Below are 16,873 nucleotides of genomic sequence, written 5' to 3'. Positions count from 1 at the left end.
GTCTCACTGTTTTCACAAACACTTTTGATTTAACAGCAGCAGACTGAAAAATCTTGTGTTTGAATACTTCACTCGATTGTTTGCAACACAAAATTGGACCTAAACGCTGACAGGAAAATAAGTGAGAAAAATAAGTATGTGTTGCAGCAGAGATTTACAAAGTTAACACTTATAAATAACAGAGAAAGAGGAAATTTTCATCGTACCTCAACTGTGAAAGACAGAAACCAAAATTTTCAATAATTAATTTGTAACAAAGAAGTTGCTCTGTATGAAGCATGTAAAGTTTCTGCAGTGGGCCAGACAGTCTCCAGGCTCGAACCCAAAAGAAAATCTTTAGAAGAAGCTGAAGGTTTATGTTTGGAGGAATAAACCGCTGCTTTAGTTTGGGAGTTTGGATGAAGAACTACAGAAAATGTTATACCTCTGTAAGTGCAAAAAAGGGCTTCAAATACTTTTTACATGCAACAAAAAGCTAATGAATTATTTAGAATTATACTCTATGAGTTTCTGGATTTTTTGTTTCTTCCTAGATTCTGTTTTTCTCAGTTCAGGTGAAACTGTGAAACTCAAGACCTTCCTGCTCTCTTTAAGTGAGCAAACTTGAACATTGGTGATGTGTGAAGTACTTATTTTCTCCACCAAAGTGAAACTCTGTGACCCTATTCCAATTTTTTGACATAAAGTGACCTACATCTGATCTTTTCATGACAGTCTGAACAATACAGATTGGATTCTTTTCAAATGCAACCCAGGCCATTTGGGTATTTCTTATGTATTTGATTAAAATGTGACCTAATGTCTCGGTCGTGTTCATTCGACCTGAACGTCACTGATACTCAACAGATGTCACTATTCCACATCCTGATACGCCCAAGTGGGTAGAAAAACAACCATGATGGACTACCATGAGTATTAAGTTGTTAATCTGCTGCTCCGGTCGGACAACAGCTTCAAACTATGCTCCGCCGTTAACATCCATGTTTACTTCCATAAAAAAGCACTCCTTTTTATGGCGGTTGGTAAAACACTGAGAACTCTGACGTCATTGCGCCCTCTACTGCGCATGCGGGACACTTTCAGGTCGTTTGCCTGTTCACACTGGAGAACACATACAGATCGCATATATTTAGAAAAGTGGAAAAAAAAAAACTGATTAAGCAAGAAAAATCAGAATTGGGTCACTTCAGGCCACACTGTGAACGCAGCCAAGAAAAGGACACTAAGTTATTGCTGTAGGAGCCTTTAATGTAAAATGCTATAAATGAAATCCCATTTGAAAAACATAAAGAGTAAATATGTAAGATTTAAAACCATGTAACAAGACTTCAACAAAGAAAGCTGAATGTCTGCAAAAATCTCTCTGTTTAGCTGTCCTTCAACAATGCAGTGAAAATAAGAAACACTGCATGAAGAAGATTCAGTTATCTGCTTTAGAGTTCTGAAATTGTACATTTTCAAGGATGGTTTCTATATAGTTCAAATTTGCTATGCAACAACAATGTTCATCTGTTACAAAATCAAATCTCAAAGTCAAACAGGTAGTGGTTTGTTCACGTGTCTTTTTATAAAGGGGGGACATTTTGAAGCATTTATGTTGAATTTAAACGTACCAGCCTGCTAAATGTTCACATAAAGTTAAACATGTGCATGTCTGGGAAATATGTTTGGAAAATATTCATTCTACTCTGTAAATGTTCATATTTGTATGCTCTTGATTCATCACCCTGTCATCAGAAAACTATTATCACCTTTATATATAATTATATTAAAATGCACCCTTGTGCTCTTATTGTTGCACTCATACATGCAATCGAGAGAGTCTTCACCTAGAGTTTGAATAAATTGTTGTTTTGCTTCCAAACTATTTGTAGAAAATATTAAGGTGGTGACACATGCAGTTTAAAATTATAGCAGTAATATTTGGTTTAGGAACACTTGTGAAAAAGGAGAGCCTTATTTTTATTTTTGTAGCTGCTTTGAAGCTTTTAGCACCTTTCTACTGATGATTTCTGCTTCTCTTTTATTCCCACATGTTCAAACACTGAAAGTGTTTTATGAGTTCTCTTTGAAAAGACAAACTTCCCTTTTCCCCAAGTGTTTTTGTAAAAGGATACAAGCCAGAAGACACCGTTTGCTTGCTGTAAAAGAATCCAGTTTCTCTGTTTTTATTGGTTTCTAATCTCAGAATGCCTTAAGATGCTTTCTTGCAAAATGACAAGACTTTTACCAAATAACAGCTTCTCAAAATATTTGTCTAAATAAACTAAATTCAATGAGTTTGGAGACTTTTGTAATGGAATAAAAGATGTGATTAATCTAATAATATTTCTTACTATATTCTGTAAAAAAACAATAGAAACACAAATAAATCTGTAAAGGAAAATCATGCAGAAAAATTTGAATGCAATCATCTAGTTGCAATTATCTTTAAATTGCTTTAACAATTAGCAAAATAGTATTTATCAAGCTATTTTGTTACATTTTATTAAAATTTTCATTGGCGTTCTACACACCTTTAAGGTTCACACATGGATCATTTTGTAAGGCCAAAGTTATTTTCCCTCTATTTTTACAAAAAGCTTTCAGCAAAAACTATGAATGAGAAATGTCCACTCAAGAACCAGAATTACATGATTTATAAACGAAAATAGTTTTTCAAACTTGAATTTTGATGGACTTTTAAAGAAAATGTTTCAATTAATGCAGTAGAGGTCAACAGTTTTTCAGTCTGTACACTCACATTACAAAAAAAGAAAAAAAGAAATTGGGTATTTCTCTTAATTCGGTCTTCCTCTGAATGTGATTTGTTTCTTTTATTTTTAAGTCCTACGGGGTAACATGAATTTATTGAAGATGAAAGCTATTTGTGCGAGAAACAAGCGTTGCTTGAAATGTGCTTAGTGTCCAAGCAACAAACCAACATTCAATGTTTCTTGTGATGTTTGGCCATGATGATAAACTGAGGCATATTATTGTGGGCATGTAGGTTCCTGCATGAAACGATGCATTATTAGAACTACGCAGACTAACTGCTAGTCTTTGGCTGATGGACAATAAAAAAGCAGCAGGAGGGAAGAGTGGGCTGTGACTGGAAGGAAAAATGGAAACCACTGGAAGGAGATGGATAATGAGTCTCTTTAAAAATGTGACCTGCCTTTCAGCACAGAGCAGAGACCTACTTCAGCTCGGGAGGCAGTCCGCTTCCTGCTGAGACTGAATTACCTTAAACAAGCTAATTAAACCCCAAGAGGAACAAAAAAGGACACATAACCCGGGAACCTGCAGAGACAGTCTTTCCGCATGCTGTTCAGGTGGAGGCTGAAGTTCAACAAGTTACACCAAGATACATTCAGAGAACTGAGAAATGAAGGATGTAATAAGAAAATTGACAAGGTTTGAGTCAAAACAAACGAATATCCATATACTTTGTTTCTCCTTGTGACTCAACTGCAGTTCTGTTATTCAATAATTTCAAAATAGATGCCGACAAACCTAAAACATTAACCAACAGCTAATAAACAGTATTTATGGGAATATTTATGCTTTAAGCCCCATGAAGCAGATTGATGTGCAAGAGCAAAAAATAGTAATCTACATAAATAATCAGTCTCAATTATTCCCACAGTTAATCACATAATATATCAAAATCTGTCTGGAGGATCTTTTTTTTCCCCCAGTGAGCATTCTTTATCACAAATTTAAAACGGTCTAGATATTTATCAAACTTAAGATGCATAAACCAATCAAACAATCCACACATAATCAATGATTATATTTAGTTAATTATCCTCATGTCTACGTAGTAATGATGCAATTGAGGAGAAATACAAAGACAAATGAGATAAATTAAAGACTCAAACACTTAATATTCTACATTTACAGGCCAGATGCAAAACATTTTCTGATAGAAATTAAAACTTCAAAGTAATCTGAGCTGATAGAAAATCCAGTTTCTATTAAAGTTTAAAGAAGGAGTCTCATGGTTTAGTTTAAGCTTAAATACCTAATTGTAATTTCAAATGGTAAAGTTTTGAACAAATAAAAGGAAATAATAGGATGTTTCTGTACAAAAACTAGATCAAGGATATGACAAGACAAACAGCCTAATGTGAGTCAGAAGAAGCTTTTAACTTTTTCAAAAACGTTTGTGGCGAATAGTGTTAGCCTTTTCTAGCAAAATATTTGGAGATGGCCAGAAGCTCTTCTATTTTGATTAGAAATCAGTTAGAGCTCCAGAAGAAGAAGAAAAAGGAAAACACTTTTTCACATACAATTTAGAGACGAATAGACTTCAGGAGAAAACGACCCAAAAACTATCAAATAAAAAATTACTGCAACCATCTGTCAAGATTGTGATCAGGCCTCGTATTATGTGACGTGGGTCTCGCACCAAACCTCCCTTTGACTTTGATTGAGCTAATTATTTCAGAGCTTCTACTTTCTGCTGAGAGTTTTAAACTGGATGTCATCAAATGACGGTACTATCCAAAGGTTTTAAAACATCTCCCAAAGGCCAGACTTCCTTTTAAACCTGTTTTTGAACTTCTGCTGATTTCTTTAACTTTGCTAAGATCAACCTTGACCAGCAAACCAGCAAAAAAAATAAATAACTAAATAAAATTGCGATAATCAATTACCTCTTTCTTACAATAATGTCAGAGATCACTGAACAACCTCAACCAGGTTAGTTTCACTCCACAGATCAGCACAAAGATGCCTATTGCAGGTCCTAAAGTCATAGGTTTTAGATGCTGCTTCCTCTGGAGATTAACTAAAAATATACTTTTGCAACATCTTCAAACAGTGTGGAAAATTGAACTGAATTATTCTTAATGATGGAAATTATTTTATTTTAAAATAATTTGTATTCTGTCAATCTTCTAAAATGGAAGCATTTTTGAATAGCTTTTTAGATGACCCCAGATTGTTAACTGTTAAAAAAAAATACTGAAAGGCAGTATAGAAACTGTGAATTTTAGATTCTTGTAAATTTGTGCCAATACAAGATAAATTATAAGTAATTTCTAAAAATTAGTAAATAAAACAAAGTTTTGAATTTCCTCACAGCTAAACTCTGATTATTGGACACAAGTTTTGAGAATTTGCATTTGATGACAGATGAGGGAAAAAAAACAGAACAGCAGAGAAAAAAAGCAAATAAAAATAATAATAAAAAAAGCTGTAGCCTCTAATATAAGAGCTTTGTTTTTCCTCACAGTCTTCAGAGAAAAGAAATGTGTGTTATTGAGCGCACCTGTGTCCCCCCAGACTGGCAGGTACTCATCCTGCTGGATGTCCAGCATGATCTCCAGTCCGTTCCCCGTCCCTCCTTTCATGGTGGTGCGCAGCGTCTTCCCCTCCTCTGCCGCATTGAACATGTAGCACTTTCCATACCTGGTGAACACCTGCCAGGCGGAACAAATAAACTGTAAGAAATCATTTCTAAAATTTTTAATGTTGACACAAAACTGTGATTAACTTTTTTTTTTCTTAAATACATCTTTTAACTAATGCAACTGTGAATGAAAATTTATTTTCAGAAATGTAGTTTTCTTTATTTAAAAGGGCGTAGAAGACACTATTTTGCACATTGAAGCTACAAAATTATTTTCTGAACTACATCCCAGGTTCCGATGGTGTAATTAGAAAAGAACATTATGTGAAAACATTTATGTAACATCACAACATCAGCCAGGAACAAAAAGCACAGGGAGAAATCAATCTTCAAAGTGGAAAATGACCAAAGCTAAATCGGTTATAAAGAGGATTAGGGACAACAAATGCAAACTTTGAAGAGATTAAGCTCTACTTTTGGAGTCAAACTACACAGAAAATATTTGACGAGACATATTTGACAGTAGCTGCGTCCAGTCTTCTGGGCCACTTCATTTCATTACACAACAGATCTGAACAGCTCTTACTCGGCAATGTCAAACAACTAAAGAGCTGTCAGAAGGTAAACACTTAAAAGCAGAGAGTCCATCATTCAGCTGGATTTCAGAAAATATTTACCATCCACCTTCCTGTGAGTGTTGGCAACACTTGGTCAGACCTGTGTTGGAGTTAATGTGAACGGATACTTGTTTTTCCTCTGAAGTATTTTTACCACAAACAATCATATGACTCAGAGGAATTTATGAATAATATACAGAGGTAAAAGTGCACAGCGGTGGAAAGTATATATTTGTGTGGGTGGGTAGATGTGTGTGTTTTACACAAGTAAAAATAAGAAAGAGAGTGTATTTATGTCCCTTAAGCTCATGAATAGTAATCACCAGATGAACCGTCTATCTTGCTGCTACTGACCAAATAAAAAAAATAAAAGGAGAGGAACAGTAAACTTATAAATCAAGAGTTGTGGTTCTATTTAGGCTGCAACACAAAACCAATTAAAAGAAACCAAATTAAAGTTAAAAAGAATCACTTTTATACTAACTTACTGGTTGTTTCAGACAGAACCAGTAAACGGACAACAGCATAACGGGTTCTGGCTGCTGAAACACTTCAGCATTTGTCTTTCAGGTGTGGAGAGATTAAAACCAAATAGTAACTGTATAGAAACTGCCTTTCACTACTTCCAGTCTCAAGCAAAACACCGCTAATGCAGCCTAATAAAGAACTACAGACTGAAATAATAACACAAAAGGTGTTTATTAACCAACTGACAACAAGAATAAGTAGTACATCTTAAAAAAAATCATTTTCAAATGATACTTTGTTCAACGTAGGTTGGTTTAAATGACTCTGTGATTGCTTTGGATAATTTGAACATTAAAATCAAGAACAGAAAATTTCAAGTTTTATGGTTTGTAATTGAACCAAAGGGCAGAGTCGTTAGCATTTCTTAAACTCTTTGTCTGCTGTGTTTTAAGATAGTCATTACATGCTTTTCCTCCATCAAAGGTTTTACAGACCTTATTGATTTGGTGGCGGATGCTGCGCTGCCACAGAGGTGCAGTGCGTCTCAGGAATATGAAGTGCCACATTAGAGGTGCGTTCACCTCTGCAAAACAGACGCGCTCCTGACAGATACGCCTAAGCACAGAATAAATGACACGCCACGGGTTTTTGGAGCTTTGGAAAAGGGTAAGAGAGTGGATAATATGTATTCACTCTGCAGCCATAACTCATCAGGGAGGGTTTTTAGTGGCTTTGTGGGAAAGAAAATAGAGTGGAAAGCACAGTGATGGCCATGTGCGGTCTATCTGTGCAGCAGTCAGTTTTTTTAAATCATTTTCACCCACCAAATTACTCCAACTCTTTTTCAGTGGAGGGTTTTTAAATGATCCCTCAGATACATTTCATTACCACAGCTGTTCAAATCTCCTGAAGCTGAGGTTTCACAATTAACACACACAGGCAAATTGGTCAAAGCCTGTACTATTGGAGGTAATTACCTGGCAGTCATTTTCTCCTCTGCTACACATTTATATGAGCATGTGAACAAAGCCCAGATTGGCTCCACAACACGTGTTCTCAACATTTCCATATATCTTTCATATGGCAAATTACTCTTCCTGGAACTCCAGAGACCCATTTTTTATATTCTTACTGATAACCGACATGCATGGTCAAAGGTCAGGTCATCTTCTTACAACACCTTAATAGCTAGATTCCAGTTCAGCAACTTGGAGGTAAAGACACTAATTAGACCTTGTGAGTAGATTTCAGTTACTTTGCATTCATCCTTTTCCTCCAGGAGCAGATGACGCCACTTCAAGTAAAGCTGTCAGAGACGAAACTGTTTTCAAACGAGCCTGGAATTGTGAAGAAATATGATGCACTGTCCTGGGTGGTGTCACAGAAAAAAAAATCTATATTGCTGCATAAATTAGGTCAATACAAGCCCCAAAGTGTCAAATGAATAATTTGGATCAGAATCAGCCACACCACATTTTTCAATGAAGGGGCCAAATGGTTCAAAATGCTGCTTCTCAGTAGGATTATTAAAAACAAGTATTGGTTCAAGTCTTCACTCTTAAGACCGGGCGTGAGAAGGATGTTGGACTAGGACTTATTTCTCAAGAACTATCAGAATAACAGCTGTAATATCTTTTTTTTTTAATTGCAACTTAGTGTGAAACTTTTGATTATAATAAATGGAATCAATAAAGTGATAAAGCTACCTGTTTTCATACATACGGAGGATCAGAAGATGGAATAGAGAAGAAAACAGGAAGGACAAACACTTTCCAGTGGAGACATATGGATGTTTTTGTGTCAGTACAACATGTGGGAAACACCAAATGAATCTTCCACCTCCATTTACTAATGCTACGTCACTTAACATTTAGCTTCACACTCTTCAGTTGTCTGGTTTGTCTGTGTAATTTTAAAAATATCAAACTCTTTTGCTGCCAGTATCTCATCACCTTCCCTCCCATTCAAGCCAGAAGTCAGAGCTCCAGAAAAGAGCAAGCAAGAACACGAGCAACTTGGCTGCCAATTAAAATTCCTCCTGACCGACAAAACACATCTCATTAGCATTCACAGCAGAGTGCGCAAACGTCTGGAGGAGCGGGGGCAAACATGACAGGACCTGGCCTGTTTGCAGTATTGTGCCTCCTATAGAGAAGTCATGGCTACTGGTGTACGTTGCTGTCATGATGAAAGGTCAGCTGTTAACACCAACCACCAACAAATTAGATGCTAAACAACCTCCCGGCTAAAACAAAGAACTACAAACAAAGTATGAGTGCATGCATCATTAAAAAAAAAAAATCTTTGAATAGCTTTAAACTTGTTTCTGTACTTTTAAAAGATCTGCTAGGCTTTCTGAATTAGTCATTTTCTGCAGTGCTACAAACAAGTTTATTTGCTGGTTAAACAGAAATCAAAGTAGAAAAAGCTGGTTTATTGTACAGATGGAGCAGAGCAGCAATCTTACAGACATTATAGCACAAATATAAACCCTCTGGTCAAGAACGTACCAATATTCTTTCAAAAACCATTTTCCAGCCACTGTCAATAGCCTTCTTTTCTTTTTTAGTGCAGCTTATGGAAACAGTAAGAAAGCAGAAGGAGTTTGATGTTCACCTGCTGCCGTTGCACCTCTGAACTGCTGCGGCGAACAGTTTGGTATGAGGTGGGGTGCAGCTCAATCAGTGCTCCATTATAGCGGAAGCTGTCACTGTCTGATTTTGTAATGAGTGCTTCATTCATGTGACTGCACATCGTCTGCTCAAGCGCTTGATTTGCAAAAGCTTGAAAAGGCTTAACAAGAGGTTTGTCTTTACAGCCATACCACCAGAATCATATCTGAAGATAAATTTGACAGATAAAGCTGTCAAAACACTTAAATCAAGTCATAATTACAGATTTGTTTCCCAGCAACATGTCACGGTCCTATTACATTTCTTCTACCATACAGTGATTTGTAATTTGTATTGTTTTGTGTTCAGTTTAATTTTGATTTTGCACATTTTTATTACAGTGGTTTTGTATAAAATTGGTGATTTGTTGAACAGACACCAGTGGATTAAATCTGGTGACTACATTTTTCCTAGTCCTAAAAACCCCAAAAAACGTCTGTCGTTATGTCTCTCAGTTATTATACTTTTAGCATGCAGGCATGATACAATGTGGGAAGCAATGAATAGTAAATTAAAATATTTAGCAAAGTAATTATCCTACAAATTTTAACAGCTCACAAAAGCTACTTTGTGCAATCTGGATTTATTGTTCAGCAAATCAACGCCTATTATTTGAAAGTTCAGCTTCTATTTTACAACAGAAGCAAACAAAAAAGAAAACCTCATGCCAAGAACATGAAGGGTATTTTTCCCAGAAGCCTTAATTTGAAAGAAGAAAGAAGATGAAGTTTATGAAAAAGATCTTTGAGGTGCAAGGCAGCATTTTTCTCCGCTGTGTGGCAGCAGTAAAAGTAGTCGTACTGCTGTGGGGATAAATAATTCAGATGGCTGCTGTGTTAGCGACGGGGTTGGCCCTGAACATGAGAAAGGAGGGGATTTTACTTGCACACATCCAGCTGCCTCACTCATCATTATGGTTTTACACATGCCACTCCACTACCTGAAAGCCTGGCTCTCATCCCACGCAACTTAAACACCGCTGCGTCCACATTTGTCATATTAAACAAATTCTGTCATTTAGGTGGCATGTTGGGAGGTTTATGGAACATATTTATCATTGCAGCCTAATGTAATTTAGCCCTGCCACTCCATAATATTTTATTTTACAAGGCAGCACCTAAGTGAGGCAGGGCAGCGATAGGACACAGAGGATTGCAAGCAGTGCTCCCTGCAATTTATTTATGCTTTAGGAGAAAGGGGACAAGGGCGTGAACAATGAGAGTACACAGAGAGCTAGAGAGATAAACGGACAGAGCGAGAGCGGGAAACTCATCGGGACTCAAAGGACAAACACCATAGTGAATTTAAAATAAATTGCAGAGGCTGGTAGATGAACTTAATCCCACCAGCACATTGTGCTCATCTGCAACGTATAATTATAGTCTATAAAATCCTTTAAAACACGCATCTCTTCACAATGTCTAAGAAAAAAAAAGAATAATTTTGCTTAAATTCTTTCACTGATGCTTTCTGGTAACACCACACACATCTTTAAGGCAAAATTAGCCTTGTTATACATATTATATTTTCATTACACATACATTAGAAGACTGTTAAAAATGTCTTCATCCAAGTGAAAACATGTAAAAAGAAATGTTACTATGTACGATATATAAACCCATCACAAAGACAGAAACAAAATTCAAACATGAGTTCATTTGAATGTTTTTGATTGTAATACAGAACTAATGAAAATAAAAATAACAGATGGATAATAAAGTGTTTTAGCCATCAAATAAACCAGTATGTGTTTCAAATCAAGGTGACTGTAATCTGCAGTTACATGTGTTCAAAAAAAGCTAATGAAGTATAAAAGGCTTATGTGCAATGTATGCTTATAACGGTTTTTACAAAAGGATTATGGTGCAATATATATATTTATAAATATGGAAAGCAAAATATCAGTTTCTCACAGTAAAACCTGGATGTTTTTCATTTTTATGTTACAAGAAATAAATAAACCAATATGTGGTTCTTTAAATTCACAGCAAGAGACTTTTATTATTGCATTTATTTATACATGGGTTTACTTCCCACCACGACCCGAGTGTCAAGAAGACTTAGTGCCTCTAGACATTTTCTACTTAGTAAAGGCGAAAGTAAACATAGCCGTCTGTTTTTTGGAAAAGTTGTTGTGCAATCCCAGCATGTTTTCTAAACCTGAAAATAAAAACTATATAGTAGTTTCATTATGATTGTACATCTTGGTCCGTCTGCAACTATATGACACCATTGAGCTACCAAAGAAATTAGTCTGAGAGCAGAGTTGGTAAATGGGTGCAATGTGCGGTGATGTGAAAATACCACTCCATTGTAGCTAATAGTGCTGCTGTAATTGGTTGGTTTCATAATGCCAGCCTAATTTCAACACAACAAGCTCATGAACAGACCTTCCCATCGATGATCATTTCCAGGCTAATAGCTGCTGCTGCAACTCAAAAGTCTCAGTGTTTTGTCTGCTGTGCTGACTGGACAAAACAATTTTCCAGCGGTAGATTAGTACAAACCACCAAAAATTATTTTCAAGAAAAGCACATTTTCCCAAAGCATCAATTTAAAAACAAGGCATTTGTTATTATTACATTATGCCTTTGAATCAAATTGGTTTTCAAGGACCAACTACCATCATTTCTTGTCAAGCCCATCTAGAAGTTACCGGCAGAGGAGCGCGAACAGGAGAGCAGCAGAGGACACAGGGACAGACGAGATCTGACGAGAGTGCTGCAGTGTAATCCATCATCATATACAGATGCACATGGCTTACCAATATGCAAAGGCCACCCCATCAGTTCCAATGGGGCCTTAAAGGAAAAGTTGAGTATTTAAGAAAATATGGATATATATACCTACTCTTCCATAAAATGACTTGAGAATGTGGATATAAATCTCTGTGGTTCTGCAGTCAAGGTGTTAAAGTTTAGTTTAATATGACTGAGGGCAGAAAATAAAAAAAGATTGTGACCCTGGCTTATAAAAATGAAAAAAATGTGAACCTGCCCCTATAAAGCTTAATGGTTTTGGTGAAATATAGTTACTCTGAACTGTAACAGAAAGCTCAGATAGGTCCAATCGTTCATTGGTTGCCATGAACGATTCATACAATTTAACAAGTTCTAATTCCAGTACCACATTTTGTGATTCTATAAAGTGATATTATGGTGCTGACTGTAATTGTTATACAATTTGTTTTATTTCATGATCAACGGAGAAAAACCCTATAAGGACATCTGGCATGATTTTGAATGATATCCATATAGTTTTTAACTGTTGTGCTGCACTTGCAGGTATAACACAAGTTTAAAAAAGATGAACTTGAGAAAAATTTTCAAGATCTTATTCAAGTCTACTGCAGGAGCAATTCAAAACAACTCTCCAAAATAAAAATAGGCAATTCAGTTCAATAATGAAATATTCCATATTGATCCCAGTTATTAAACAATGCAGTCAGTATTTGTGTCTAAAGAAACCAACCAAACCTCACTTTTCAAGTTTTCATTTAATTGTTTTGTATTTTTAAGTAAAGCCATACTTGCAAGCACATTATCATGGTTTTACTTTGAGAGTTTTATAAACGCAACTACACAACACCATGAGCTCAGACATTTTTCAGGAACGTGATGCTAATGCTGCCCTTCGAAGGACAAGTCTTATAACAGGTGCAATCAGAAATATTCAGACAACCAAAGATCTCAAAATGGCATAAACTGGAGTTCTTTTAAAAAGCTGCCTTAGATTGACTTTCATCGTTTAGATCAACATAGACAATATATGATGCAGTATCTTTGAATAACTGTAATTTAAAGGTAGCTATGCAGTCACTTAGCTGCACCACATCTCCGATCACCTCACACTTTGGCTATGCAAGTAGAAAGACTTTTAAAAGGTCTTTAGTTTTCTTTAGACTCGCTGTTTTTTTCTCTAATTTTCTGTCTGATGTCTGAAAACCACAATCTGAGATTTAGAGATCATAGAAGTGGACATGATGAGGACAAAAAGAACTGTTCATCTTAAATTAGAGCCATTTCATCTGAGCAAATGAAAAAGGCAGTCAAAGTTTATTTGTGGTGTTGTACAGGACTTGTTTGCCACTCCATCTTGTGTGAAATGTTTGCTTCTGTCAGTTTTACAGGCAGGTTGAAATAAAGCCATGAGCAATATTAATGCTAATGTGTCCCTGGTCCATACTTCTTCATGCTATTGGCCTAAAAGATTGATGTAGCTATTAATATGTGTCGTATTTCTAAAAAAAGAGAGAGCTTCAGTGCATTCCCACTTGGCTAAAAGCCCCAACACTGTTGCTTCTCAAAATATAAAACTATTATTTAAAGCTGTAAGTCAGATCCAGCCCTAAAAAGCTTTGCCTAAAAGATTCCCCCTACTGCCGAATTCAGCATTCAGCAGCTTTTGTCAAGTTATCTTCAACAACCTTGAAGTCGGGATTTCTGCACAGAAAGAAGAAAAAATTATTTATAGTGTGCAATATTCATATCTAAGTTTTGCAAACCATTCATAATATTTTAAATTATAGTATATACTCTGCAGGTTCACATGCTTAAGAAAACGGGGAACAAATACGACAGAAGTTACTTGAGGTCAAAGGTCATGTACTCCCTGAATATTTCACCCACTCTATACTTCCCCTGAATCACACTTTTCTGATGCAAGAGTGGAAATCTTTTAAATAATTAAATAGCATGTTCTGTTTCATTCCTGCTCTTGCTCCCCCCCATGTGTCAATCACACCAGTGTGTGGTGGTGTTCAAATATAGCTATAGACTACAAGCTGTCACCCTGCTCTCATCAATCACTTCACACTCACAGCCAGTCGTTTCTTCTTTCTCTCTCTCTCTTTTTTTTTTATACGTCACCTCCCAGTGATGGCCGGCGGAGCTCCTTTCTCACCTGTCACAATCTGCCTGTCTGTTCCAAGGTTGATGGAGAGCTGAGTAATGGGACTGGGGTGAGGGATTAATGGCAGCATCTCATCGCCTACTGGAAACCAACTTATCTGACTAGATGGCGTGTCGTCTCTTCCTCACAGTGGGACATGAGTGGATTTCAGCTCGGCGTGGCTGCTAACACTTCCCTCAGATGATCTGCGGCTTCAAAAGCGTTTGGTATAAACTTACAAGGACCCCTGCAAAGCAGTTTATTGTTCAAAGTAAGGGATTTCTCATGGTCTGTGACCTTCCCTCGGATCAATTGTTCTTCAGGCAAACGGTATTGATGCATATAAGACCCTGAAGCTTCCTGATGAGATCAATACCAGCAGTAAAGCGTAATTATCTCCAGTATCCAGCTGAGCCTGGTATTGGTTTAGAAATTATGTGGTTTAAAACTAATGTAGCTGGAAAAGCCTTATTTACATGTGCTTTATAGTGCGTGTAGCTATCCATGTTCAGGATATAGATTCAATAAAAATATAGTTATGAGTTTCAAGAATGTATTTCTGTTCATTTTAATAGGATCAATCCAAACTTAAACTTCCTAGAAAATGTTAAAACAGAAGCTTGTCTGTCAAGTCGCTGCCTACCCTGTTGAAGACAATTCTGCTGACTGGACTGTTGTCTAGGAGACAACCTCCACACAGCAGGAAAAGCACAAAACGCTATTGCTGAATAAGCAACTTGTTAATAGAATATTATACATATTTTTCAATTGGAAGTCGAGTGTAAGGAAAAAGTGTGGTATAAAGAGTTCAATGTTTTTGTGTCATTTTCTGGAATTGTTACAGCGCCACCAACTGGCCCGGCATACTTACTGCATCATTTTCTGCAGCGCCGCAACCTGTCATGTGACTTTTTTCTTAATCGTTTACAAAACTGACACTGTGCTTGTCTAAGTGTGTACAGGTTCTATTTTTCAGTGCATCGAAATGTGGACCTTGACGATGATAAAACCCGACCAAGACTGATTTAATACCAATCACGTTGCAGCACCTGAACAGTTTCTGGTGACCACATGACAGAAACATGACTGGCTGGCTGAGCAAATACACCCTGCTGTCTCTGCGACATAAAAAAATGACCTGGACATAAGCCACACCAAATGTAATGCAATGGAAAACAATCTGGAATCATTTTAAACACAACATATTACACCATTTCACTCAGAGGCAGAAGAGACACAGCCAGAAGGACTTGAGGAGAGATGTTAAAGAAAATGCCTCTGCCCCTGATTCAGAAAAGGCAGAGATAATAAAGTTCATAACATTCACCACTAACGATTTCAGACAGTCAACAGTTGTGAAGAAGCAGGGTTTTTTTGAGCTAAATCCTGAGCATCCTGGGATGCTCAGGATGCAGTGACCCCTCTCTACCAGATATTATAAAGAGGGTTTGATTGGTTTCTGACAAAAAAAAAAAAAAAACAAAAAAAAAAAAACATTGCCTGGGATTTATATTCTAAGAAGGGAAGGTTTAAAATCCATTAAGTCCCTGAGATAAAGTGCAGCAATAACAGAACATGACCAGTCTAGCTGCATGATAATATATCCAGGAGGGTGTATTTTAAGGAAGGAGTAAAGGTTTGAAAAAATGACTTTTTAACCATGGTAATTAAGTTCAGTTTCTCAGTTTTGCTTCATCATGCAGACATATTGCATGCAGACTGACAGACCTTGACTGCCTCTGAAGTGACACCATCATCTCTAATCCTTGTGGCTCTTGGACACAATTTTTTTTTTCTTGACATTTTAATTTAACGGAGATACAGACGTGGTCCTGAGGTATTTCCAAGAGCTGAGATGAGCAGCTTTAGGCTTTGATTCATACCGACTGGCAGATTGAATCAATGAATAAATGAATGCAATTATGGAGTGCATAAAAATGATTGCTGTAGAAGTGCCACCTCCTTTTTAATTTGAAACTAGTGAATTCTAGCTGCAGCAATTCACATAAAAATAACACCCATTTTCTGTTGATTTGTTGTCTCAATAAACATTTTGGTAATTTTTGTCATTACAGGTTTTATATTCTGTTTAACAGAACAAGATTCATCATGAAATAGATCATTAAAGTCAGGTGTGCATTATTATAGAAGATAGAAAAGTCTAGTTTGCACGGTTAATGTCATTTTAAGACAGAAAACAAACTTTTACAAAACAATTAGTCAGGGTAAGTGCACTTTAATTAAATCTTTACCAGAGTAATGAAACTAAAAAAATAATTGCTTTTGTAGTTTTATTTTAAGAGAAATGCCAAATTTTTAAAACATTTTTCATTGTTTCCACAATAAAATAATATGAACAGAAATGTAGAACTTTATTTTTTCATATATTTGTACTTTCAGGGTTAAAGGAATTATTATTATTTTTTGGATGGTGTCTTCATGCAAAACATAACTTCAGATGCAAAGGGAAGGTCATCCTTTGTACAATTTATTTAATAAAGATTAAAAAGCTTATAGTCACCAGGTTGCACTGACCAAACACAAAAAATAAGAATCTCTGCTGCCTTTGAATGTGGAAGCTTGCTGTTTCAAATAATTCTTTTATAGCGTTCCATCCACGTGTGGGAACAGGAACTGGTGTTTTTTGTATGTGAAGAGAGCAGTACATAATATCCCTGGCAGGGAGGAAGCTGAAAATGTTCATAAATTCATGCAAAGGAAGCAAAGTTTGAGTAAGATACAGTGAAATGTGTCCTGCTGTTTTTTTGGTCTGTTTGGGAAAACACACGCAACCAAAAGGTAGAACCATCATTAGTAAAAGTTTGTGTTTGTGCAATATTTTTGTAGGTTTTACAGGACCATGCAGTTTTGGCCCAAAGCCTGAAAAC

At 36.3% G+C, this 16,873-nt stretch overlaps 1 protein-coding gene across 2 annotated transcripts in view; it reads right to left on the bottom strand.

Annotated features, from left to right (window-relative positions):
- Positions 1 to 16,873, bottom strand: part of asic2 (acid-sensing (proton-gated) ion channel 2) — a 293,437-nt gene that overhangs the window by 23,479 nt on the left and 253,085 nt on the right. For both annotated transcript variants that reach the window (XM_055051975.1, XM_055051974.1), the window contains one exon: positions 5,258 to 5,408. In XM_055051975.1, coding sequence (XP_054907950.1) covers positions 5,258 to 5,408 — 151 coding nt within the window. The remainder of the gene's footprint in view (positions 1 to 5,257; positions 5,409 to 16,873) is intronic.

The sequence above is a fragment of the Poeciliopsis prolifica genome, unplaced genomic scaffold (assembly GCF_027474105.1).
Source record: "Poeciliopsis prolifica strain line A6 unplaced genomic scaffold, Auburn_PproV2 SCAFFOLD034, whole genome shotgun sequence".
Lineage (NCBI taxonomy): Eukaryota > Metazoa > Chordata > Actinopteri > Cyprinodontiformes > Poeciliidae > Poeciliopsis > Poeciliopsis prolifica.
The sequence above is the reverse complement of the archived record's forward strand: the minus strand, read 5'-3'. Positions and strand labels throughout refer to the sequence as shown.